This window comes from Betta splendens, chromosome 11, assembly GCF_900634795.4.
Source record: "Betta splendens chromosome 11, fBetSpl5.4, whole genome shotgun sequence".
Classification (NCBI taxonomy): Eukaryota; Metazoa; Chordata; class Actinopteri; order Anabantiformes; family Osphronemidae; genus Betta; species Betta splendens.
Window position 1 is genome coordinate 14,903,910 of NC_040891.2, and position 27,097 is coordinate 14,931,006.

General features: G+C 44.6%; 4 protein-coding genes and 1 long non-coding RNA gene across 11 annotated transcripts in view; 1 reads left to right on the forward strand and 4 right to left on the reverse strand.

Moving 5' to 3' along the window:
• Window positions 1-11,202, reverse strand: part of LOC114866134 (major histocompatibility complex class I-related gene protein-like) — a 71,055-nt gene extending 59,853 nt beyond the window's left edge. For 2 of the 5 annotated variants that reach the window (XM_055512885.1, XM_055512891.1), the window contains exons 1-5: window positions 11,003-11,186; window positions 10,508-10,650; window positions 10,153-10,422; window positions 7,332-7,610; window positions 6,951-7,250 (exon numbers count right to left, since the gene is read on the reverse strand). In XM_055512885.1, the coding sequence (XP_055368860.1) occupies window positions 6,951-7,250; window positions 7,332-7,610; window positions 10,153-10,422; window positions 10,508-10,556 (898 nt within the window). In that variant the 5' untranslated portion in view covers window positions 10,557-10,650; window positions 11,003-11,186. Of the gene's footprint in view, window positions 1-3,594; window positions 4,477-5,613; window positions 5,912-6,005; window positions 6,118-6,950; window positions 7,251-7,331; window positions 7,611-10,152; window positions 10,423-10,507; window positions 10,651-11,002 lie in introns of those variants that run through there. The other 3 variants (XM_029167833.2, XM_055512882.1, XM_055512883.1) reach the window with 3 other exon arrangements.
• LOC129604842 (major histocompatibility complex class I-related gene protein-like) lies at window positions 917-2,316 on the reverse strand. The gene is made up of 3 exons (XM_055512936.1): window positions 1,778-2,316; window positions 1,446-1,547; window positions 917-1,293 (listed from the first exon to the last, which is right to left on the reverse strand). The coding sequence occupies exons 1-3, from the start codon at window positions 1,998-2,000 to the stop codon at window positions 1,232-1,234; spliced, it is 387 nt and encodes a 128-aa protein (XP_055368911.1). The 5' UTR covers window positions 2,001-2,316; the 3' UTR covers window positions 917-1,231.
• Window positions 11,203-11,309: 107 nt separating the features above from the next.
• On the reverse strand, window positions 11,310-15,462 carry LOC114866143 (major histocompatibility complex class I-related gene protein-like). Of its 2 annotated transcripts, XM_055512927.1 has the most exons (7): window positions 15,208-15,462; window positions 14,822-15,085; window positions 14,273-14,548; window positions 13,803-14,105; window positions 11,850-11,950; window positions 11,663-11,695; window positions 11,310-11,561 (listed from the first exon to the last, which is right to left on the reverse strand). In XM_055512927.1, the coding sequence occupies exons 1-6, from the start codon at window positions 15,254-15,256 to the stop codon at window positions 11,681-11,683; spliced, it is 1,008 nt and encodes a 335-aa protein (XP_055368902.1). In that variant the 5' UTR covers window positions 15,257-15,462; the 3' UTR covers window positions 11,310-11,561; window positions 11,663-11,680. The 2 variants fall into 2 exon arrangements, with proteins under 2 accessions (XP_055368902.1, XP_029023684.1); XM_029167851.3 differs by having other exon boundaries at window positions 11,310-11,695.
• On the forward strand, window positions 12,934-13,705 carry LOC114866207 (uncharacterized). 2 transcript variants are annotated; one of them, XR_008696143.1, is made up of 3 exons: window positions 12,934-13,079; window positions 13,158-13,274; window positions 13,346-13,705. It is a non-coding gene; the product is annotated as an uncharacterized LOC114866207 (long non-coding RNA). The 2 variants fall into 2 exon arrangements; XR_003787637.2 differs by having other exon boundaries at window positions 13,358-13,705.
• Window positions 15,463-19,478: 4,016 nt separating the features above from the next.
• LOC114866203 (major histocompatibility complex class I-related gene protein-like) lies at window positions 19,479-26,894 on the reverse strand. The gene is made up of 9 exons (XM_055512984.1): window positions 26,208-26,894; window positions 24,571-24,677; window positions 24,424-24,493; window positions 24,013-24,296; window positions 23,650-23,980; window positions 21,754-22,101; window positions 20,209-20,313; window positions 20,112-20,129; window positions 19,479-20,024 (listed from the first exon to the last, which is right to left on the reverse strand). Exons 1-9 carry the CDS (start codon window positions 26,638-26,640, stop codon window positions 19,975-19,977), a joined length of 1,746 nt encoding a protein of 581 aa, XP_055368959.1. The 5' UTR covers window positions 26,641-26,894; the 3' UTR covers window positions 19,479-19,974.
• Window positions 26,895-27,097: the final 203 nt, after the last annotated feature.

Genomic DNA, 27,097 nt, shown 5'->3' on the forward strand with positions numbered 1-27,097 from the left:
GTATGCGAAGGTACTGAATGATGGCAATTTGTTGGTTGGGTGTGAGATTGATGGATTTGGGGGCAGTGGAGAAGGTGAAAATCACAAAGGTGGGTAAAGTGGGGGAGGAGCAAGCGAGGGGATGTAAAGGGTGATAAATGACGTACCAGTAGGAGTCAGTATGAAACTACATGTACTGATCATTTAAAAATCAAGCGGAAGAATGTAATTGGTGTTAGAAGACTGACAAGAGGAGTGGAAAGAGTGGAGACAGATGGTGGTGGTGGAGTTTGATGGTGTGGAGCTGCCTCAGCATGTGTCTACTGGGTTTGTTAAGTATTCAGACAGAGAGTTGGTTCCAAGTCCGGTGAGATGTTATAACTGCCAGGAGTCTGGACACGTGGGTCTGGTCTGTAAGAGAAGGAGGAGGAGGTGAACATGACTATGGGGAATGTGGTGAGGGGGTGGAGCCAAAGTGCCGCAACTGTGGAGGAAAGTACAGCGTTGCGTTCAGGGGGTGTGAGGTTTTAAAGAAGGAAGTCAGGGTGCAGCAGGTGAGGAAGAAGAAGAGTATGACGTCTGTAGAGGCCGTGAGAGAAGTGGAGAGGAGTAAGATGAGGAGCACAGGAGGAGAAGGACTTCAAGATGAGGAAAGGAAGCAGCAGGAGGAAAAGAGGGAGTGGGTTCAAAAGAAGAAGTGGGGGACTTTCACAGCGGGGGTCATCAACGCTACGTCTGACATCAAGTCTAGGAGGAAAAGGATTCAGGTTATTGTAAAGGCTGCAGTTCAATAAACAAAAAAGGAGAAGAAGAAGAAGAAGCTGCATCATTGTTATGAGGATGAGAATCAGTCAGTGTTCAGCATTTCACACAACAACAGCAGGAAAGAAGCCAAACAAGCTGCAACTTGTTGAACAGACTGACAGAGAAAAACAGCAGCGTCACAAAATCTGTTTTATTAAATTAAGTGGAAATAGTAAAATATAGTAAACTAAAAAATACAAACAGAACAATACATCACAATTCTCACAAAATACACACATCAGTAAAAAAATGAGTGTCAACTAAAAAAAAAAGATGAGTTTTACTCATCAAGCTGCTGTCGCCATCTGTAAAAATCATTTATGCTCCTTAGTAGGTACAAACACAGCTTCAACAATCCATCACCTGTTAAATGATTATTGTTGTTACTATTATATTAAACCAAATAAAAACATGTTAGATTCAATGCAGTGTTGAATTCATCTGTCAGTCAAGTTCCTGCAGACAGTTTCTCCAGAAGCTCAGATCCAGTGTTGGCGTCAGCGTCAGCAGCTGGAAGATAAGAACAACTGAGATAATAACTGTTTATTAAACTCGGTCATTACAGAAACCAGGTCTAATGACTTTGCTCTGGATCTGCATTAACATGATTTTTAACTGATTCCTGGTTTCATTTCGACAAAGGAAAAAGCATCAGCACCAACCTTTTCTTTTGTAAAACATGACTCCAAAGACGATGACGACCAGAACAACCACCACCACCACCACCACAGAAACCAGAGCCGAGGTCGGACTCACAGGTTTGTCTGGTGAACAAAGAACACGACTGGTAAATGTGAAATAGGTCTAAAGCAGCTGTTTTAGTCTCACTGGCTTCTTACATTAAAATATTAATTAATCCTTGATTCATTTTTGTTTCTGTAGTTGTTTTGTCCTTTATGTAGTCAGTGTGTTTTCCTTTAAGAAGTGATGTTTACTTGCATTTCCCTATTTTATAAACTTCCTTAACCCTAAATAAGTCTTATACTGTATGTACCTTGATGCTGGTTGGTTCTGATCTCAGCTCGGTCCAGTTTGGTGATGACGTCGTCCTTCACTCCAGACAGTTCAAACACACATTCATATCTGCTCCAGTCCTGAGCTGTGACTGATGAAAGGTCCAGGTGGACCCTCATCTGGAAGGTTCCATCAGGGTTGGGGAGGATCTCTCCATGGTCCACGTCCTCATGGGTCTGTTCTCCATCTCTCCTCCAGAACATGTCGGCTCTGTTTGGGTAGAAACCTGTAGCGAAGCAGCTGATTGGAGACGAGGTGCACTTCTTGAGCAGAGACACTGAGGGAGGACCTGTGTGGGTGAAATTAGAAATACAGAAGGTTTATTAGTGGACAGGTTGATCCACAGTGAGTCTCTGATCATAGTTTTTGTCTTAAAATATTAAAAATCTAATTTGGTGCCAAACATCTTTAACGTATGATTAACACGTTCTGTGTCTCTGTTGATTTGTCTGACGAGAGATTCCATTATAGGACACACACACACACACACACACACACACACACACACACACACACACACACACACACACACACACACACACACACACACACACACACACACACACACACACTCACCTCAGATCAATGAACTTTACCTGTTACCTGAGTCTCATAATTTAAATACGTTTTAAGCCACTCAGGGTAAGTATGGGTCACGTGATACTTTGTCTCATTTATCGCAAGTATGTCTTCATCCAACATCTGCTTAATGACAACAGCTTCTTGTTTCAGAGGAATCAATGTCAGATTCTTCAGGTTCATTGACATAAAATCTTCTCCATCATAACCGCCGTATTTAAATCCAGAAATCTCTTCAGTGTTTTGGTCCCACTCGATGACAGTGCACACCTGAGAGAAAAACAAAATGGTGGAAGAGTGATATTTCTAGTGGACAGTTAGTTACAGTTCTATACAGTACAATGATACGTGGAAGAGAAGGAACATGGAGTGGGTTGGATGAAATGAGTGTGGAAAGAATGGATGTTCTAGACAGTAAATGCAAATGTCATGAAATGATTCCACAGGAATTCAACAAATTATCATCAGATATTGTTTCATACAGTGTCTCCCTGTATTCCTTTAATGACCAAAATGCCTGTTAGCGACCAAGGATTTCTCCAAATAATAAAAACGTGACTGTTTTGAAAAAATTGTTTTTTTGTTGTAAACCAGAAACAGAAGTAAAAACTAAAAGTTAAGTAGAATATACTGTACCTTCAGTTTGGTTGATGAGTTGCATGACACCATCAAGGGCGGCCTTTAAAACTTTGGGAAGGTTCTCACAACATTCCACACTAATACTTCTTTGGAACTCAGGGTATTTATTCACAGTTTTTTTTGCTACATCCCCAAAAATTTCCATTGTTCTTGTTGCTGTCGCAGTAAGTGATCATAGTGTCATCAACCAGTAACATGAGCATAGACTGTGGGACGTGAGGGATTCCAGTAGTTGTAAAAAATGCAGTTTTGAATGTATGTTTCACTGTAGAATGAAAATTGATACTTTCATTATAAACACAGAAACATAATAATCACAAATCACCAATGTAGTTTAGTCCAATCAGTGAAACGGAAGTTATTCATAAATAAAAATGAAACCAAAGAAACACATTTAAAGTATTGAAACACAAACTTACCTGATGATGAAACGTGAAGAAAAGCAAGCACTTTTTGGACGAGGAGACGTCTGCAGGGAGGACGTGGACGGTCTGTTCAGGAGCAGGTCTCAGTGTTCAGCTGATCTCAGGTCAGGAATTTACACTTAGCGTCAAAACATTTTAGTGTTGCCAAAATCACACTATAAGCTCTTAATATTCTACCTTCATTTTACCTCAGAAAATACTCAACTAAGAGTTCATGTTTTGGAGCAGAATAGGTTTTGGTTTGTTGCTTTTAATAAGAAAATAAATGTAAATCTCCATAAGGTGTGTTATTGTGCAGCCAATTGTACCAAATTTAGTTAAAGAGTTCAGGAACAAACCTTGAAGCTTGAAACTGCAACACATTAAGAATAATTGTACTTACAAAACGCTGAAGCCAATAGTTTTTCACCTCCGTGATGAAGTAACTCTGGTGAACGTTCTCATTAGTTCACCCTCAAGCTCTCATCTCTACACATGTGAGTTTGACTGCTGGACCTCTGCTCATCAGCCTGTAAAACTTGAGCCCCACCCTTCATCCAAACTAAAAGTGCTTCTTCCTCATTCCAAACACTCGAAGCAGAAGAACGTTTGATCACCAGTTTGTGATCCACTGATTTACCATGTGCAGCTCACACATTATCATTAGTTTACAAACATGGTTCAGTCCTGATCCAGTTCAACCTCACTGTCATGAACACATCCTGCTCAAACACAGCTGTGATTTCAGTTACTGACATGATGCAGAACCTGCTGCAATGATTCACACGCTGCATATTTGACATGAAGAGTCTGAAACTACAGTTATAAACATGCATCTTATGACAGACAGGCCTGAACATGAATCAGCCTCAAGCACAGGATGTGTAGAAGATGCCAGAGATGCTGATGCAGGATCCAAAGATGGAAACAGAGTCAGGACGCAGTAACTGCTGCTTTAAGTTCACAAACGAGTTAAAACAACAGAACAAGAGGACAATAAAAAAAGGCAGAACTGAAGCTGAGTCCAAAGGTTTTAAAAAAGCTGTAAAAACGGGTGCCGTCAAAGTGTGATGACACCTGGTGGTGGATTAGTACTATTATTATTTATTAATTATTTTATTTTATTTTATCTGAGGACCTTTTCCTCCCACGTTCCTCAGGTTTAAACCACCATCGTGACAGTTGTCTCTTGGCGCCGCTAGAGGCGCTCTTCTTCTCCTTCGCGCCCTTCTTGATTCGTTGCTGCCGTTTCCTGTGTTGGTTTTGTGACTGTTAAATTGATGCGCCTGTGTTTTAGAGCATTCAAGTCCTGCCTTTTGTGCCTCTGTTTAACACATCCATGACCTTAAAGGCCACAGAACGCTCAGCTTCTGACATGACATCCAGTGGAACAGGACATCATCATCCTCAGGAGGAGTTTTACTGGAAACCTTAAACCCCCATCAGTATCAGTTAATATGAACTGGACCCACTGTTTGCATAAACATATTCAACAAACAGCTGTGGGTCTGTGATCAGATTTTAGAGAACGCTGAACACGTGGCATAAAACCAAAGCTGAACATTAGAAACAGACAAATCTCCTGTTTCACTCAGACTCTGAATAAACATTCTCAGGTCCGTGTGGGTTTTCTGGCAAACATTAATGAGCCACGGCAACAGGCAGGTTCATCTCCATCATCAGCAAAGAGTAAAATGTGAGGATGGGACAGGTTTCACTGCTGTGGAATAGAACCCTGAGTCTGAGAACACCCAGCATCCAGACACAGGAGGAACGTGGACCCGTCTCAGGCGCAGAACATGAACCACACTTTAAAGTAAACGTACCTGAATGAACCACAGGGAGGAAGAGGAGCGGACGAACAGGATCCATTGAGCTCCAGTCAAAACGCAGCCAAACGGGTCAGAGGCAGTAAATGGAGCAGTGACGGATCAGGGAACCGCTCGTCTGATCTCATCTGGAGAAGTGGACTGTGATCAGATGAGCTTCCAGAAACACACAACAGCCCAGAGGCAGATTAAAATACGATACAGAACCTTCCTCAACCTGTTCTCCGTGTCGTCCACTGCTTGGTATCCTTGCAGTTCCACAGGTATTCAGTCATTCAGTAGAGACTGAAACAGTCAGACTCGAGGTTTCAGGTTTGTTTAGTGATGTTACAAATGGAAATGATTGCAACAAAACAACTCACAGCTCTGATGAAACTCGTTTATTAAATCCATGCTGTTACTGTACAAACACAAGGTCATTTCTTACATTGTTGCTTTACAACATGCTTTTACATTGCTTCTTCTTTTTCCTCGTGATGTGTAGCTTCGCGACTCACCTCCCATAAGCTGTTTGAAAAAGTATTCTCATCCTGGGTGTCATTTTGATTATTATTGCTGTTGAAACATGGCACAGATGCTTCTGTTAAATGTTCTATTTTATTATTGGTCAAGTTTGATTGTTCCTCTAATTTTCTGTTTTCCTGCTCTGGGGTCCTCTTATTTCTGTTGGGAATAAAACATAGAGAAATCACCAGTCACAAACCTACTGATGATCATTAACAGTTTTCTGTTGGAGTGTGTGATGATAAAGACCTACCGGCACTTTTTGAGCTTGTGCTTAAAAACGATAAGACATCCAAAGCAGGCTGCCACTGCCAGAAGAATCAGTACAACAGCAACAACAGCCTCAACATGCATCTCTGAAGAACCTGTGAACAAGTTGGAGAAGATTCACCCAGCGTCCTTCTATGTCGTGAAGTCCCTGAAGGTTCAAGATCTTTTGGCCTGTACCTCAGACCGAATCTTCACAAAGAATGTCATTAAATAAAAGCAATAATAGAAAAGTAAAGCTGAAACTAGAAACAACCCAGACTAATAGAACCCAAACCACTGCAGAGCAGAAGAGCAAGTTAACATCATAAATTACACTGGATAAAGGCATGAAAAAAAAGCAAAGAAGAAGAAACCAGACAACAAGCGAATCAGAAGCAGAGATGAATAAGTTCATGACAAAGTGTGGGGGAAGAATGTTGGGGAGTCTTTAAACCTGTTTGTTTGATTTAATGATTAATCCAGGAAAACAGGAGATTAAAGCCCCTTCAACCCCCAGAACAGAGTCAGGAGGTTCTGGTTCTGTTCTGGGGGTGGAGCTGGACCCCCTACATGCTGTAGCTGAGAGGAGGATGCTGGTCCAACTCCTCTCTATAGACAACACCTCCACCCCCACACAGTGTCTGGCTGGACAGAGGAGCACCTTCAGCCACAGCTGATCAGTATTAGGTCTGTACAACTGTTTCCTACTTGTATCTGTAGCATAGCACATATGTATGTACATAGAAAATAACTTGATATGAACGTGTGTGTATGTGTTATATGTGATTATGTGTATAAATATGTCTGTATATGGCATAAGTATACATTCAACTTTTAAGGTTGTGATATAGATTTTGAAATAATGAGGTTGTGAAAATATGAAAAAGAAGAAACAATGAGCAGGCATTAAATCACATTTCACATGTCTCTGTTCAGCTGTGAGTCTCACCTTCATTGGTTCTGATCTCAGCTCGGTCCAGTCTAGTGATGATGTCCTTCACTCCAGAGAGTTTAAACACACATTCATATCTGCTCCAGTCCTGAGCTGTGACTGATGAAAGGTCCAAGTCGACCCTCATCTGGAAGGTTCCATCAGGGTTGGGGAGGATCTCTCCGTGGTCCACGTCCTCATGGGTCTGTTCTCCATCTCTCCTCCAGAACATGTCGGCTCTGTTTGGGTAGAAACCTGTAGCGAAGCAGCTGATTGGAGACGAGGGGGACTTCTGGAGCAGAGACACTGAGGGAGGAACTGGAGAGAAACCAGATGACATGTGAGTAGAACGGACCATTAGCTCTTGGTTGTGTGATTTAACCTGTAGGTGGGTCCCACCTGTTCTCAGCAAATAGCCACGTCCATAATTCACATATTTCTTCAGCAAGGAAGGATAAAAGTGTGTGAGGTCGTGTTCAATCTCTGCTATGACGGTGTGGTAGGAATCCCATCTCCTTTTGGTGATGAGAGCCTCTGGTCTGGGAGTGACCCACGTCAGTGTCTGTAGGTCCAATGAGATCAGGTCTTCTCCGTTGAACCCAAACTGCCAGAAGCCGCTGGTCTCCTCTGTCTGGTCGTCCCATTCACATCCACTCAGTCTCTGTAAAATGTGGACATCTGGCAACAGACAGACATTTATGAGACACTGAGCTTAGAGGCTGTTGGTGCTTTTTAAACTATTAAACTTTTAATTTATATTTACACATGCTTTTTTCTTATGGCCGGTTCACTTTTATAGCTTACCATATTAGAAAGAGAAAGACAGAAAAGTGTTGAGTGAAATACATAATAGTTAAAGACAATTTTATTGTCAACCAAAAAATGCACCACTACTCCAAAGCTGGAACAAACACAGTTCACACTCCAATGTGCAATGTATAGGTTACTGAGTTAATTAAGAAGTCTGGGGGTTTGAGGACAGAAGCTTTTGCAGGGCCTTGCATATTAAATGCTTGATGGAAGTAGGGTAAACAGTCCATGTCCTGGGTAGGGGGTAAACTTGGTTATGTTGGAGATTTGTTTCTGCAGCAGGACAGCTATAGTTGAAAATAGATGACCAGGGAGATGTGGTGATCCTCGTTCTTATCACTATTTGGAAGACTGAGCGGAAGCAGTCCTCTACCAGATGGAAGCTGTGGCTGTCCTCACCATCACCTCATCAAAACAAAAGGTACTGCAATCAGAACTGTAGATTAGTGAAATGTTCATTATTATGTAGGTCAATCCCTTCTCTAATGTAAGAACACACAATACCAGAAAAAAATTAAACCAAACAAGAGGACAGGCCTGTCTGTGCTAAAACAACAGATAAACAGTTGTTACAATTCAAATATAAAATCTAAACAGTATATACCAATTAAAATCTTCTATTGCCTATCTTACTGTTGGTACATACAAACTTACATACCTTCACTCCTGAGCTGGGCAGCAGATGTCCGTGTACCAACAGTCTGCAGTGATTTCTCTGTTTGACAGCCTCCTTGCATGTGAGCAACTGGGATGTGTCCCCCTACAGTATAGAAAAGACAATGTTAAATTTACTGTAAATTGTATTGGTCCTACAAATTTAATGGCTATGGTACAAGCTATAGGTTACTGACCAGATAAACAGCACTTATCATAGAGACGTGACTAATTAGCCCCCATGCTTGGAACACAACACATGTACCATTCCAACTAACCATGTTAGGATTTGATAGAACAATGACATAACCCCAAATCACAAGTCGATTTAAGCTAACAGCGTTATTTAATGCGGCTAAGGCAACACAAATATGAGTAGCAGTCAGTGCAGCCACCTCACATCACACCTGGGTGGAATCATGTGCAGTCTTTCCACTTTGCTCTCTGTGTGGCTGCAGTCAATAGCAGTAACTGCAACAGGGCAGTAGCACAATGAGCTAATGACGTGCTAAAGGCTAAAGGCTATAGAAAATACAGGAGCGAAGCTTGGCTTGGTAGAACGTTGGCTTGGGGAGCAGAAGGTCGCAGGTTCAAAAGCCCCACCAGAGCACAGGTGTGGGTGCAAGTGTGTCCTTGAGTAAGACATTTCGCACTAGCTACCCAGGTGCCTTGCATCACCTGGAGGATGGGTTAACTGCAGACGACCAGTTTCGTTGTTACATTGTATGTGATAATGACCATTAAAGGTTTTTTCTTTCTAGTGTTCCCTGCACATGTTTGTGGTTACAACAACCCACAGCATCACATCTGAAAAGGTCGACTGGCTGTAATTGTTAGCATAGCTATTAGCTTGCCTCGTGGGTTACTGCATTTTAAATTAAAAAACTAACATATTAGGACATCATAAGTATTAGGATTGTACTTACTACAGTGAGTGGATGACAGGTGGATGATGTAGGAACAGATCCTTTCTTTAATCGGAGCCATGAAGCAAACCCAGCATTGTAGCACCCTGATTCTTTAAGCAGTCCGAGGTGAAATGAAGTCCACATACATACAAATGCTGAGGAAGTGTTGCCGGCGCCAGCCCATTAAATATAAAAGTAACCCACAAAGTCCTCAATTGTTGATCTGTTGGTAGGTTGAATAGGTACTGGTAGCTCAGTTGGTAGCGCGTTGACTTCGGAAGGCAAAAGGTCTGCGGTTCGATCCCCCGCCTCAGCATCAGGTGTGTCCCTGAGCAAGACACTTCGCGCTAACTCCCCGAGTGCCGCTCATGTGGCAGCTCACTGCTCCCCAAGGAGGATGGGTCAAATGCACAGAATGAATTTCTCCACTGTGGGACTATTAAGGCTTAATTTCTTCTTTCTTCTTCCTTTCTTCTACTGGTGTGTATTAAAACACGGAGCAGTTTTTATAAGAAGACTTGGGCGCTGCCATGTTCTTCTGCTCACGGTGAGTGAGAGGGGGAAAATGGAGGAAGTCCAGCTTTGGTTCGGTATCATGCTGGGGGTGGTGGTTCAGGATTTGCAGGGTGGAGTCCCTTACCGTGTCGAAATGGGAGGAGTGGTTTCAGAACAGGAGGAGGTCTGTCTTCATTAGATAAAGTCGCAAAATGTGTAAAAAGACAGGAAATGCACACTAAACGTGACCCACAGAGTCAAAGAAACGCTCCAGAATGTCTAAAAGGTGGGTTTTGCATGATTGTCCCCCTTTAACTTTAAACTCAGGACAGTTACTAACAAATATACTGAACCTGTGCTTTGGTTGAGGTCCTGCTTCAGCGTTTCGATGTCATCCCTGAAGACTTTAGGCAGAACATTCCAACACTGCTTCCTGTACCAGCTCCACTGCCCAGGTTCGTCTCTCAGTAGCTGCTGCATCCACTCCTGCTTCAGCTCCTCCAGCTTCCTGTCGCTGTCACAGTATCCAACCAGAGCGTCATCAACCAGCATCACCTCCACAAACGATGGGAAGTGAGGAACTCCAGAGGAGGCGGTGATGAAATACTTCAGGGAGTGTTTCACTGTGGGACACAAATAGGCCCTGAAACCTTGAACCCTGGAACTACTGTCACTGAAGAAAAAAGGGCAAAGAAAACGGGATCTCACCTGAAAGTGATGCGTGAAAGAAGAGGAGCAACAGCAGGAACCACTTCATCCTTTAGAGTCCAGCATTTGTTCTGGTTCTGTGCTGAGACCTGGTTCTGGTTCCTCAGGGATCCGTTCATCCATGTGGGTCAGATGCACTGACACTGTAAGAAATGAACTTAGTCTTTGACTCTACAGCTCCACAACTAAGATCAGTGAACGGAAGCATGAAGGAAACACAAGGACAGCATCAGGGTCGTAACTGCACAGAAACAGGGGTTATAAACCAACAGCCTCCATCATGAACGCTGAGCTCAACAGCTGTTGTTCTTTAACAGCGCTTTGCCGCATTACGTCATTGTTGCCTTTAGTTTGCGCCACTTGCGCCAAAGGTTAACACGACGTGACTGAAACAATAAACAGGCGTCGCATGACGCGTTATTGTACATATTTACATATTTTATATGTATAAGAGCAAACTGAGCTCAAAATGAGCCAATTAAAACGTTCACTCACCTGTAAATGACGTCTGGAACCAGCTTTGCTTCAAATTAACAACTTTCTGAAACTGCGCCACACAAACTCAAAACGAAAGTGAAACTAAACAGTAAGAACATGTTTGTTGAGCTGTGACCAATGAACGGAGACGGAACCTGAGACGAGCTGTGGACGTGAAGGAAACGACCTTCACTAAAAACAGACGAGCAGAAAACTTAAACTGCTGCAGTTTCAACACAAGCACAGATCAGTTCTGGATCAAATGGATCATTACAACAATAAACAAATAATAAACAGACAGTAAAAACTATTAATAAAACTCAAGTATGATTCAAATAGTTTATTATTAACAAACAGTTTATTCAATAACAGACAGTTTGTTTTTAACAGAGTTTAATGTTAACACAGTTTACTGGTCAAACTGGACCAGGGTTATTAAGTTTGCTGCTGCCCAGTATCAGAGCACAGCTGCTCCACACAGAGCTGAACAGACAGAATCTGAGCCTCGTCTGCTCCGTTCCCTCCACCAGAGGACGGTTGTTTGTGGAGCCATTGGACTAAAGGACAACACACAGGTCTGGATAAAAATGAACATGAAATAGAGGAATGACACATGACAATAATGAGCACACAGCTAACAAACTTTCCTCCAAGTGGAGGTCAGATCATTGGAAGCACCTTTGCTGGCGTCCTCTTCTAATAAGCAGCAGCCTGTGAAGACAAAGCAATGAACTGATGAGGTGATGAATGAATGACAGAATGACATCATGACTCTGAACGAGCCCTCGTTCCCACGTTACGTCCTTCCTCCCTCTGTGACATGAACAGATTTTAAGGCTCAGAGTGACTCAGGCCTGTTCTTTACCTGTCTCCTCCTCCTCCACATGAAGATTCCAGCGATGCCGACTGTCAGCAGCAGAACCACGGCTCCAATGACAACAGCAAGTACAAGGCTGGAGGGAGGAACTGGAACGAAGCACAGCATCGTTACCTTCAGGTCATGTAGAGATCACAGGAGGCCAGAACTCTGGGTCTGGTTACTCACACCTACTTTATGAGACTTGAAGTAAGATCAGATGAGGAGGATGAGAATTATAAACTAAAAACAAAAATGGAAACCGTCCTTTTAGTGTAATATCAAGTGTTAGAGAATTACTATTCATCATCATCAATAGGATAAAACTACCCTGTCTCACGACGGTGTAAACCCATCAAGAAAACACCGCAGAAACAAGTGTTCTACATAAACACAAATGTCTGTGGACATAAAGCACGTGGAGCCGGGTCACAGTTCTAGACCATGGAATGAACAAAACAACAAAACACACCCAATCTCCCCCAGCAGGCACACAACCGACCTTTAATGTATGCTTGAAATATTAAAATGACAGATTGGCTTCAACATATATTATTAGACTTCATTTAGATGTAATTAAGTATTTAAATTAATATTTAATTTATTCATTGTTTTTTTAATTAAGTTTTGGTCATCTATTCCATTTTTAGCTGTTTAACTTAGTTCGCTTGATACATTGTATGCGATTGTCTCACACACACACACACACACACACACACACACACACACACACACACACACACACACACACACACACAAATACAACATTGGTGACGCCATATTTAAATGACATAAATGTTATCTTTATATATTTTGCCTAACATACATATTTGCATATTTATTGTGTCTGTATTTATTTAATGTTCAAATATGGCCCAGTTTTATGTGTTCTGTCGGCACATATTTTATTGGTGCACAAGTGAAAACATGTGAAAGAAAGAGGCAGCATAAGACAAGATGCTAAAGTTTCAGTGTTGTTGCTGTATTTGACCTTTACATTCCCTCTTATGTGTGTGTGCAGCCAGTGAGGTATGATTATTTAACCTTTGTTTCCTGTCGTTCATTCATTTATGTCTTACGGTCCTCAGCCCATCCCTGCCCTGTTTCCCTCTCTTCCTGCCTTGACTCTGGCCACGCCTCCTCCCTGATCCTCTGTCACCTGCAGCCTGGACCGGTCCACTCATTCCACTCACCTGTGCCTCGGCTCTGCTTAAATACGCCGCCTCATTCATGCTCATTGTGAGGCAGTTCGTAACATTATGTACTTGTGATTTTTTCTTTCTGATAAATGCTTAGTGTGTTCTGTTTATGTTGTAGTTTGATGGTGGAAATTGGTGGATTTCGGTGAATGACTTAAGTAAATAAGAAGCAACAAGCGCGGCTCAACCAGGCGGCATGTTGACACCAGAGCGACCACATCTTCATACCTGACCAGTCAGTATCAACACTATGGGCTCTAATCTGGTGATTGCTTAATTACTAACTCCATTTCATTCCTCGTTTAGATCCACCTGCAGCAGCTAATGGATGAACCCTCTGACGACACCTCTGCCTCCTCCCTCTCCATCAGCTCCAACACCTGCCGTGGACTCCCTGCAGCTCCTCTCCTCTTTGGACTCCTCAGCTCCTGATCTGAGCTTCATAGGTCCAGTTTCAACTCTGAGCTCCAGCAATAAATACTGCCTGTTCTGCAACTAGTCTCTGGGTCTGAATCTGCTCACTCACAGTTTGGTTCACAGCCATGTTTTAACAGGTTGTGATGCAATCAATCACATTCATCTTTCAAAATCAACATAAATGTAACGTTGATGAATGACCATGAATCAGCGTAAATGTAACGTTGATGATCAAACATAATGCAACATTAAAATAACGTTTCCCCATCAATGTTGATTCACCTATCAAAATATAATGGTTATTCAACCATAATGTTGGTAAAAAGCCTGCTGGTCTCTGTCTCACCTTCATTGCTTCTGATCACAGCTTGGTCCAGTCTGGTCACAATGTCGCTCTCAGCACCAGAACCTCGAAACACGCATTCATATCTGCTCCAGTCCTGAGCTGTGACTGATGAAAGGTCCAGGTGGACCCTCATCTGGAAGGTTCCATCAGGGTTGGGGAGGATCTCTCCATGGTCCACGTCCTCATGGGTCTGTTCTCCATCTCTCCTCCAGAACATGTCGGCTCTGTTTGGGTAGAAACCTGTAGCGAAGCAGCTGATTGGAGACGAGGGGGACTTCTGGAGCACAGACACTGAGGGAGGAACTGGAGGAGACAGGAAGTAGAAACAGAGGAAGATTAAAATCTATTCAGTTTGATTTGTTGTAGCAATGAATCCTCAGCTATAATTTTGTCGTGTGAATTTAAGGACTGTCCTATTTGATTTAATATCAGTGTAAACATAACACCTCTCTGACCATCATTTCATTTACCTTTTCTCTGCAACGACTTCTTCCCATAGAGCAAATACACCTTCAACCATTTAGGGCAAATGGTTCTTATTATGTCCCTACTGGACCGCAACTGTGCTTCGTCTGGATCCCACTGGTGTTTGTAGGGTTCAGCTCGCTCCGTGTACGTCCACGTCATCCTCTTTGGGTCCAATGATACGAAACCTGCTCCATCATAACCATAGAAGTCAAAGCCAGTGTAGAGATCAGTCTGATCATCAAACTCACAACCGACCAACTCCTGCAAAGTGTGAACACCTGAAACACAGGCGTGAGTCAAACAGTCAAATCAGGAAACCACAATGTTTGAGGTTTCATTAGATCATAAGTAACATTAAAACTCAGATGTGTTTAAACCAACTGTACAAGTTTAATGCACACTTACAATCATTTCTGTTTGATGAAAGATTGTCTCTTTCCAGTGATCCTTAGCAAACTGTTTACTAATGTACTACAATGACTTCTGTTTTTTCAGGTACCATTTTATCAAAGTCATAGACAAATATTTGTAAAACATTAACTAAACACTACCTTCAGTTTGGTCAAAGAACTGATGAATATTTTTTAGATGTTTTTCATTAAAATTATGAGTTTCAACGCAGGTCTGGATGTGCCACGTTATGAGCTCAGGGTGTTTTTCTTTTACTTCTTCCATCCAGTCTGATCTGATTTCTGTTCTGTTGATGCCGTCGCAGAAACCGACATTCACTCCATCAAGCGTCGCAACACCCACAAACTCTGGGAGGGTTTTTTGTCCAGTGGAGGTGGTGAGGAAATAAGTCAGGGTGTGTTTCACTGTCAAATAAACAGAGACAGCAATGAAAGAACAGCCCTAGAGGCGATTAACAGCAATAAAGTAACGGTCACATTGTACAAACAACTAGAACGACTTTTAATAAACAAAGATGTGTTCTCACCCGAAAGTGAAACGTGAAAGAATAAAAGCAACGGCAGGAACCTCTTCATCCTGTAGGGCCCGGCATTTGTTCTGGTTTTAGGCTGAGACCTGGTTCTGGTTCCTCAGGGATTAACGGATGTGGGGCAGATGAGACGCAAAAGATGCAACAAAGTTAAGAAACACAACTGAACTTCGAACAGCAACAGCTGGTTTCTGTGAACGCCGACAGCTCGACAGCGTACACTATAACTCTATGGCGGGTCTTTTGTCGACGCCCAAAATCCCGTCGTCCCCCCTCGTTGCGTCACGCGTGCGTCACGTCTTGCGCTGCTCAGAATACGGAGCAGGTTGGAAAATCAAAGCGAGCGACAGACGAGCTCATAGTTCAGTTTCAGTCCTTCTAATAATAATAATAATAATAATAATAATAATAATAATAATAATAATTATTATTATTATTATTATTATTATTATTATTATTATTATTATTATTATTATTATTATTATTATTATTGCTGAAACTATAGCGTCAGTGATCAGAACTGTAATGTTAGAGTCAACCAGCAGATGTCGCCAAACTGAAGCGAATCAAAAGAGTCGACTCGATCATTTTCGTCACCATCGCTATATTGATTCAACCTCAAATCCTCAGTTCACAGTGACGTCATAGACGCAGCATCACTCTGTTTAAGCAGAACAAGCCTCGGTAGAAGCTGCAGCTTCTCAGAGACAGAAGATGAAACCAACAGACACATGAAGGACACGGTGTCTGATCCCCACATGTTAATGTGGGCCGAAAAGTGGCTGTTAAATTTATGTTGTTGAACAGTAATGATGTGTGTTAACCTAGAAAATTAAATCATTTATTTTATTTTTATTTATTTATTTATTTAACACATTTATATTCATTGCAATATATAACTGGGTCTCTGTCAGATTGTTTCAGTTCGTTAGAGCTCAGATGCCTGATGATCAGAAAGTTTACAGAACAGAAAGAACCATAATTGTCAGACTAGGCGTCAGACCCACATGCAGAGCACAAGGCGGGTTGAGGGAAAAATACAGGCTTTATTACTACAAGCAGAGTCAGACGGTCCAGGTCATTCACAAAATCTCGGTCTTAAAGCACAGACGGGGAGCAGGCAATCTCAGGTCCAGTAGACAGGCAGGGTTCGGTACACAAGAGATCGCGGTGACGGTACAAACAAGGATTAGGCAAACTCACGGTCAAGCAGGGTTCAGTCAGGATCAACACACGAGAGGTCATACAAGAAATGCTGGACAGGAGTGCTATGGAAAAGAAACTCAACAATCTGGCAAGAGACTATGGGAACTGGTGGTGGCTAAATACACGGGTGAGTGATTAACTGATTACGGACAGGTGCGCTAAAAGTAGTAAAAGGAGTAAAACCGGGATACGGGAAACAGCTGAGGTGAGGAAGTCCTTTCAGGATAAAACAGGAAGTGCTATCAAAGTAAATGCAGGACGTGACACGGAACGTGACAGTACCCCCCCCCCCCCCCAAACCAGGGCGGGCGGAGGGTGGTCTCAGGAGGAGGGACCGAATCCCTCCCCGACAAGGCAGACAAGCAGGGCGGGTGGAGGGAGGACCGGAGGAGGGTCAAAACCAAGACAACAATGATTCAAGGGCAGGAATGGGAGTCCATGAAGGTGAAGTCCATGACAGAAACAAAACACAAAGTCCAGATAGTCCTTCACGGAGGGAGATGGCGAGGAGAGTCCCGGCCGCGCAGCCGCCAGGCCGAGACGGCACATCCAGTGCCCAAGGGCAAGACCCGAGTCCCAGGAGGATGGCGTCTGAACAAGACGCCTCCAGTGGTCCAACGCACGCGCTGGTGCTTTCCAAGCGGGCGATGCTCCAGGAGACCAAGGAGGCGCGACGGTCGGCAACGGCAGAAGCAGCGCCATCGCCACCGCAGGAACCGGCGACCCCCGGGCAGGGAGTCGCCCCCGGAACTAGACAGCCAAGGTGGCCGACGACGCAGGAGGCAGCGCCATCCCCGCCACAGGATGCGCCACAGGCGAGGCCACCCATCAGGCAGACGAGGTACAAGCCGGCGGACGAACGGTATCCTTGCAGGAGCTGACAGGAACGGGGACTAGAACGACCTCTACCGGGTCGACAGGAACGGGGACTAGAACGACCTCTACCGGGCCGACAGGAACTGGAACTGGGACGGCCTCTACATGGCCGACAGGAACAGGAACGACCGCTACGGGGCCGACAGGAACGGGAACTGGAACGGCCGCTACGGGACCGACAGGAACGGGAACTGGACTGGCCGCTACGGGACCGACAGGAACGGGAACAGGAACGGCCTCAACATGGCCGACAGGGACAGGAACGGCCTCGACTTGGCCGACAGGGACAGGAACGGCCTCGACTTGGCCGACAGGGACAGGAACGGCGTCCTTACTGGAGCCGACAGGAATGGCGTCCTTACTGGACCTGACAGGAACAGGAACGGCGTCCTTACTGGAGCCGACAGGAACAGGAACGGCGTCCTTACTGGAGCCGACAGGGACTAGAACGGCGTCCTTACTGGAGCCGACAGGGACTAGAACGGCGTCCTTACTAGAGCCGACAGGAACTAGAACGGCGTCCTTACTGGAGCCGACAAGGACAGGAACAACGTCCTGACTGGAGCCGACAAGGACAGGAACGGCCCCTAACGGGCCGACAGGAACAGGAACGACCGCTAACGGGCCGACAGGAACAGGAACGACCCCTATTGGGCCGACAGGAACTGGGACGGCGTCCTCTCCGGAGCCGGCATGACTGCTGCCGAGCTCGACGGAGTAGACGTCGGGCCTGATTGGGTGTGACTAAACGGATGGTGCCCTCTGGCTGGGACAAGGCCTGAACGTGACTCGACTGGACTGGAACCTGGACTAGACTCGACTGGACTGGAACCTGGACTAGACTCGACTGGGCTGGAACCTGGACTGGGCTCGACTGGGCAGGGACCTGGGCTGGGCTCGACTGGGCTGGAGCTAGATCCTGAACGAAGCTCGACTGGACTGGGGCTGGAACCTGAGCGTGACAGGGCTGCACTGGAACTTGAGCGTGACAGGGCTGCACTGGAACCTGAGCAGAACACGGCTGGGCTGAGACCTAAACAGAGCACGGCTGGACTGGAGACTGAACAGAGCACGGCTGGACTGGAGACTGAACAGAGCACGAGGACAGGGAGCCGCATGAGTGCAGGAAGTCCTCCCAGCGGAGCAAACATGGAGCTGGGCAGGCTGGTGCATTCACGACGGTCCGACTGGGCTGGGAAGAGGAAACCGAAACCGGGACCATCGGCGGTGCGACCGGGGCTGGCGTAATCCGAGCGGACGACGTGGGGGCTGGTGTGGTGCGGAGCGCGCTGTTTAACTCTCCGAGTCGCGCACACAATCGCTCGTAGAGACGACGGACACTGGGGCGCTCTAGCACGCTGTCCTCGTCCTCTAAGGTCCACACCGCCACCTCCACGGCGCTGCGCTGGGTTTCCGGGTTGGACGCCCTTCGGTAATCCTCTGCGAGGATTTTAAAATAATTGCGTAGGTCGCTAGGTAGCTCGGCACAGGTAAACTCCATTCTCCCCGCGGGTGAATAATACTCGCCGTCAAAAAAAAACAAAAAAACAAGAAGAAACAGTAACTGACCTGGACGGAGGCTGAGTGCTGGGTCCAATTCTGGACAGATTGTTCTGTCAGACTCGGGCAGGCGTCGGACCCACATGCACAGCACAAGGCGGGTTGAGGGAAAAATACAGGCTTTATTACTACAAGCAGAGTCAGACGGTCCAGGTCATTCACAAAATCTCGGTCTTAAAGCACAGACGGGGAGCAAGCAATCTCAGGTCCAGTAGACAGGCAGGGTTCGGTACACAAGAGATCGCGGTGACGGTACAAACGAGGATTAGGCAAACTCACACCCACAGGCGTCGGACCCACATGTACTGACAATAATCAGTGTGGAATCATGATCACTGATCTAAAACCTGTTAGTTCACTGTGGGTCGACATTTCATTCCATGTCTCTGTTCAGTTGGACAATAGAAGCTAGAACAATCATCAAACCCATTCCCACCTGGGTTGGTTCTGATGACAGCTCGGTCCAGAAAACATCTGATGTGCTGCTGGACTTTACAAGAGTTCTAATGAGCATCACTGATCCAGACACTAGTTAAATACTAAAACCTGATCAATGTATTATGTCAGAATAAATAAGCAATGATTTTAAGGTTTGGGCAAAATTAAAAAGAAGAAAAAAGGAGAAACATGTTTTAGAGTTTTAAGAACTGACACTTTATCCATATTAACGGACAAAGACTAGTCAAAGAGAACACAGTAAACATTCACAATTTACAACAACATCAAGAATCATGGATTCAAAAACAAGGATTTATAAAAATATCAAAAGTTTGTGTCGCCACATTTAAACACTTTTCATATTTAAATAAGTCTTTTTTATGTGTCTCTTCATTTCTGTTTTAAACTTCATTCTCTCTGTCTCAGTTTTAATGGACTTGATTTGTAGTGATTTTCAATAAGACACATTTAGAGATAAAGGACTAACAAAGCTGCTCGGTGGCTCATCCTGGACGTCCTGCAGCTCTCACACATTTCAGGATCCACTTGTTTAAGGACATTGATGCCAAAGAGTTCATCTGAGACTTTAGCTTCAGCTCATGTCACCACATCAATGAATTACACAGTAACAAACAGCATCACCAGCTTCTCATAAAACCACTGTATCCAGTTACTGTTGAACGTTTATTCATCAGGATTCAGATTCTCAGCAAGTTCACATCCTTCTTCAGGAGCTGTAACGTCAGAAACACAGGATTCATCCACAAAACAAGTTTAAACTGTAATGAAGGCGAGAGAAACAAAAAGGGTCATTTACTTACGATGTGAAGGACGTTTGGCTAAAATGAGAAGAGGAATGATTTGTTCAGCCCTTTAACTACTTGGAGCATATTTATCAGTTTTCTGAATGTTTCTCACCTTTGTTCTTTTTGTGGACGGTAACTCCAACAGCAGTGATGAGGATGATGATGACAGACAGAACAACCAGTACAACAACGATGGGGGTCGTACGACTGGAGGCCTCTGATCACAACAAAAACCATCAAAGCGGAATTACAACATGTGCAGATGAAGCACGTAACACACAGCTTCTTTAAAAAAAAGGTAAAAATAAAAAAAAACCCTGGTTACTGGTTCTCCACCCAGCAGGCACACAACCAACCCTCAACGATGACATATGGTTGAAATAATGTTTAAAAAATATTAATGTTAAAATGACAGATTGTCTTCAACTTATATTATTAGCCAGACTTTATTTACTGTATGTAAATAACTTTAATTAATATTTTATTTATTCAAGTTTTGGTCATCATGCATTCCATTTGTAGCTGTTTTATTGAGTTCTCTTCATACATTGTATGTGGTTCTCATGATATTTTAAAATCTAAATTTTATCCAAAGTTATTTAACCATAATTATAATGTTGCCTCAACATTGTCTCAACATTGAAATGCCTGCTGTGTTACGAACGAGGGTCAAACTGGACTGAACAATATTCCAACACACACTCACCACGAGTGGGAAACAGGCTACAATGGCCACCAAACTGAACTGGGAGGACCCAAATGCAACGACCCACAGACAGGACTGAAGACAAATGGTTTAATAATAACACATACAGAAAGGACAATACAAACTAAGGACGCTGCGTATGCAGGATAAACCAGAAAACAAAACATGCAAACTAACACATAAACTCACAGGTAAACTCAAAATCGCTGCAGAGCAGGAAACTAAATAACTATCCTAAACACAAAACATGCAAACAACAGTATCAAACGTAATCAGCGAACAAACACACAAACCTGGACAGAACACGATGGCACGGTGACGAGTAACAAGTAACAAATAACAAGTAATGCACCAACAAAGACTGTGCACAAACTGAGACCTTAAATACCAGACAAGACAGGTGAACCCAATCAAACTAATACAGGAAACACAAGACAGGAAACAAGGACACAAAACCAAAAGGGTGAAACCAGGCTGCCCCTGGTGGCGTGGAAGCCGAGTCACAACATGCTGGGCTGTTTTGTTTTTTATTACAGTCCAACTAACAACTGTCATAGTTTCAACATGAGAACCAGATGTTTTGCACCTTGATTATTTATTCTCAAGGTGTTGCTTTAACCAAAAAACCGTTTGTACAACTACACTGTTAAAAAAAGTTAATCAATACGCTCTATTACTTTTAATTAAAAACCTAACTCTACTTTTTACTGTAATTATATGCAAAAACACAAAGTTTTACTGTTACAACATAAAAACTTAGCTAAAAATATTGTAAGTCCACAAGCAAGTATATAGAAAAAACTCTCTCTCTCTCTCTTTCTCTCTTTCTCTCTCTCTCTCTCTCTCTCTCTCTCTCTCTCTCTCTCTCTCTCTCTCTCTCTCTCTCTCTCTCTCTCTCTCTCTCTCTCTCTCTCTCCTTCAGGTTCCAGTTCCTTCAGGTGCTTTTCTCACCTGTATTACTTTTAACGCCAGTGTTTCCCCAGTTGGTTCTGATCCCAGCTCGGTCCAGTTTGGTGATGATGTCGTCCTTCATTCCAGACAGTTGAAACACACATTCATATCTGCTCCAGTCCTGAGCTGTGACTGATGAAAGGTCCAGGTGGACCCTCATCTGGAAGGTTCCATCAGGGTTGGGGAGGATCTCTCCATGGTCCACGTCCTCATGGGTCTGTTCTCCATCTCTCCTCCAGAACATCTCAGCTTTGTCTGGGTAGAAACCTGTAGCGAAGCAGCTGATTGGAGACGAGGTGCACTTCTTGAGCAGAGACACTGAGGGAGGACCTGTGTGGGTGAAATTAGAAATACAGAAGGTTTATTAGTGGACAGGTTGATCCACAGTGAGTCTCTGATCATAGTTTTTGTCTTAAAATATTAAAAATCTAATTTGGTGCCAAACATCTTTAACGTATGATTAACACGTTCTGTGTCTCTGTTGATTTGTCTGACGAGAGATTCCATTATAGGACACACACACACACACACACACACACACACACACACACACACACACACACACACACACACACACACACACACACACACACACACACACACACACACATATATATTGTGTATTGTGGCATGTGTTTACTTTAAGATTAAGAAGATTAAGAATGCCTTTATTAGTCCCACAGCGGGGAAATTCCCATCAGCAGCCAGGTTACCCGGCGCTAGTCCGACAGTGGAAGCAAATTGCAGTACAAACAGTAATAAAACGCACACACATACAGTATCACACAGTACAAGTGGAAACCTTGCTGGAATTTTTTCCTTGGGTTCATCAGGACAGATAGATAAGGTCGGAGAGCAGACAGTGAGACTGTAAGGAGGGGAGGGGGGGGGGGGGGTGTATCTGAATCAGTGTAGTGAAGTGTTGTTTATAGAAGTATGACCGAGGCCGACCAAGATGTTTACAGGTCAGTCCAACAGTTGTCCTTGAAGGGAGTCACAATAAGGGGAAGAGGACAGATAGAGGCACAGCTGGTGAGCTAGATTGGACCCGGGAAGGGAGGGGGGTGAGGGAGAAGGGACAGAGTAATACACAGCCAAATTTAATACATTTTAACAATCCATGACTAATTTGTCTAGATCAATACTCCAATCGGTCAGAACTCAGGGCTTCTTCGCCTCTTGTGGGACCATGGGTCACCCGTGACATCTCCTCAAGCCTGTCAGACAAGGCTGTCACCATATTCACCAAGTGTTCAGTCTGTCTGCAGATGTTATCCCTCAGTCTCTTGTCTCCCTCCATACGGGCTGAGATCTTATTAGTCAGTCCTGTGATCCGGGCATCCGAACGGGCTGAGATGACACAGATCAGTCCTTCAATCCGGGCAATCCTCTGGTGTAATTCCGTCAGCCGAGTAACCATGGCCCCCGTCGGCGTTTGCAGCTCCACAGCCGGTGGACACGCCAATGAGCCGGCCGCAGATTTTCCAATCTTTCCAATCTTCCGATAAAGCAGGGCACCACCAAAGCCAATCATGAGTAGCCCAGTTATCAACGTCCAAAATATGAATAGATCCTCTGCATCCTCAATGGACAGAGGCTCCAGACACAGGGGGCACCAGGAATCCCACGCGTCCCGCACGTAGCCGGAGGCAAAAGTCCCCAAGGGGCAGAGTGGTTCTCCGGAGATTCTTTCCTTTGTGAAAAACATTTTGTCCAATGCGCTGAGTGACCAGTTGATTAGCTCCATGTTCAAAAATGTTATTCCAGAATAGCAGATCAGGGTGCTCAGAAAAAGACAAGACAAGGACACTGCAAGCAAAAGCAGAGTGGGAGCAGAGAGAAAACACGTCTGCACTCCTCGAGAGGCGGAAGTAGAAGATCCATATCCATATCTACCTTTTCTTTGCAGAGCTTTGCTTGCGTACTTCCAATATTTCTTCAGCCATGTAGGACAAACATCGGTGAGGAAGGTTTTCCAAAACCCATTATTAACCTCATTGTTGTCCCACTCCTTTTTAGTGATTTCAGCATGTGGGTTTGCAGCGATCCACGTCTCTGTCTGCAGGTCAAATGTGATGAAGTCCTCTCCATTATAACCGTAGCTTTTATAGCCATCAACCTTCTCAGTCTCATCATCCCACTCACAGCCCAGGATTTGCTGAGTAACGTGAACACCTTTGTCAGACATTGGACAGTCAGATTCCAGCACAGTCGCCCGAGGGGAAACTAATTGCATGAGTTGCATGTCTAATGTAGCACAGCCGTGAAAAACCATCCTTGACTTTGGCTGGAGTTCTGCCTGAAACCCTCGGTTTCACCTTGTAGGAGCTGCTGGTAGCGCATGCTGTCCAGAGCGTTCTGTTTCCAGTGCTGTGGATCATCTTCCATTGATTCTCTCACCCAGTCTTGTTTTGCCTCTGGGGCTGTCATGCTGTTATCGAAGTAGACCATCCCGATTTCATCAAAGTCACCTGAGATCATGAAATCTGTGGAGTTTGAAACTCCAGAACACACCGATAAATAAAACACCAGTGAGTGTTCAACTGTGGGAACAGAGGAATGAGTTACACAAGTTGTAAAAACTGCAAATTTAAAACTCATTGAAATTGAAAACGCATTGAATGAATAGTAAGAGTCTTCCCTTGAACACACTGTATATGTGGATCTTACCTCCACACACACTGTGGCCACAGAGGAGCAGTAACATCAGCTTCTTCATCTTGTTTAAATAGATGTTGAACTGAGCAGGAGACACAGATGTGTTCAGTTTGTTTGTTTCCGGGTTGTGTTTACAGCCTGAGTATGAGGTGTGTTCACCTGTGACTGACTCCTGCTGCTAATACATCCTGTTTTGTTGAACTGCATTTCTTTCGTGCAGGTTGTTTTCTTTATGGCTGCAGCTTTTTGCCTCTGCTTGTCTGCTGCTAAAGTCCAAAACACAACAGGTCATGTAACATGCAGAATTTGACCCAGTGCAGATGATGCAGCTGAAGATCTGACACTAAGATGATAAATGTTTAAGCCCTTTAAAAAGTTGCTTGAGAGAAACTGGAACTCAGTTTCTGTTTGGACCCAGATTTAGCTGTTCATTCCATAGCAATCGATCAAATCAGTCTTTGTTATTGTTCATCCAGTTTCTCAGCTTCCTTGTAAAGAAATGTTTCTGTCTGACCTGCTTCTATTTTTATGTCCTTTTTATTTTGAAATTTAAAATCTTAAATGTGAAGTGAAAATCAATGACACCAAGTCAAAAAACACCAGCACCTTTAAAACTCCTCAAGGTTCACGTGTAGTTTGGTGCATTACTGCTTGTTTGTGTTCAGTTTTGTGAATCCTACAAGGAAAAACACTAATAACCCACATTCATCTCTCATTATGTTTTGATTATAATAGGAACTGCTGGACTGTTATTGAGGCCTACAGTGTCTGAAAAGAGCAAAACCTTTTTAAACAGACACATTTTAAAACATAAATTACTACTTGTATTTAGTGCTCAGGTTAAACTGAGGCTTTTGTTTTTGGTTGAAGGTCGGCTATGATAAGTATGTCAGACGTCAGATGGCAAAAATCCAGCATCTCTTCTCATCTGTGTGTGATCATGGTGGATGGTTTCAGGTTTCATCTTCATTAACTGTCTGCTTTCAGCTCCGGTCTTCGTCACTGAATGATCCTTGACGTTCAGTCTTCACTTTTTTTGATGGAAGAAGCTAAAGATCAGCGCCTTTTTCACCTGCAGCCACTGGAGGAGCTGTTGTCTCTGTTCTGTCTGTTTTTGTGTTCTGACCTAATTTCCTGTTATGTGTTCTTGCAATTAGCACCAACCAACTCCTGTTTCATGGCGTCTTCCTCCTGTCTGTGTTAAAGTTTGTGCTGTCCTCTGTTTTGTAGTCATGTGTTCATCTGTTTGTAGTGTCTCTGTGCATTTAACATCCGGCACCGTGAGTCACCTGAACCCACGTTATCGTCCCTCATGGAGCTGCACAACATTCAACAATGCTGCGATGCTTTCAGGGTTCGACTAAAGCTTTTGGCAGCTGGTCGTAGACGATGTGCTCTCTGTGTTTCTGCTGCTATGAGGCTTCTGGCGCCGTGTGGCCTATGGTACAGATACTCTCACCAGTAGGCTCAGCTGGGGCAGGTAGCTGTACCAGTTCACCCAGCCTCGCGCCGTCGACCGTCTGTGGACGTGTCGACCCCCAGGCGTCACAATACTGTTCTTTCTTAGCAGCGATTTTAGGTTCTCGCCTTTACTTTGTGTTCTAAGCCTTTGTCCTGCCCCGCAGTGAGTTCTAATGAATTATCCTTTTTCTGTGTGTCCTGTCCAGCATATACATGTACATACACATATACATATGATTATTATACATAATCTCATAATACTTAATAATAGCCATACAGCATCACAACTACCGTAATCTCACTGCAGCAGCACACAGCAAAAACGGCGTCCTTACTGGAGTCGGCATGACTGCTTGCAGCTGCCGAGCTCGACGGAGTAGACGTCGGGCCTGATTGGGTGTGACTAGCACTTGTTTGACGGATGGTGCCCTCTGGCTGGGACAAGGCCTGAACGTGACTCGACTCGACTCGGACCTGAGCAGAGCACGACTGGACTGGGGCTGGAACCTGAGCGTGGCAGGGCTGACCTGGCTGAGATGTGGGATCTGGTGTGGCTACTGGCTGCAGGCCTGGGAGTTGCAGGGCCGCACGCAGAGCAGGTTCCCTCAGAATGAGGGCAGCGGCCTCCTCGAACAGTTGTTCCCTCGTGCCCTGGTCTGCTGTCGAATCCGCAGTGTCCATTAGGTGGGAAAAGAGGAATGCAACCGGGGGAGAACAGTGGAGGTGGATCAGTTGTGCGACGCTATTGGGGATGCCTGCAATTGACATGACAGTCAGTGGGGAAACCGAGGAAATCCTCTGCCGGAGAGGAGAGCTGCTCGGTCACCGCGACCGAGGTCTCTGGGCCCTGGACCCCGGACCCGTGCCCTCGCCGACGCCTGCGGCTGACCGTCGTCTGAGGCGCTGAGAGCGGCGGGGCTGGGTCTCTGTAGCTGGGTCCGAGTGGCGAACAGAGGCGGCGGCGTTGGGAGCTTGGGTTGGAGGCGCTGGAGCGGCGACAGGAACCGCTGCGGAGACACGGGCAGACGGTGCGCGCAGCGCGCGTGCCAAATCCCTCCGCATCAGCTGGAGCCCGTCAAAGAGTGCCTGCACTCCGGGGTACTCACGCCACCAAAACTCGTCTTCCTGAATGTCAATGGCCAAATTTACAATGCCGAGCCGAACCTTGGAACTGCCTGCTTCCGCGTATTCCTTCGCTAGCCTCTGGAAATCGCCACGGATGTCC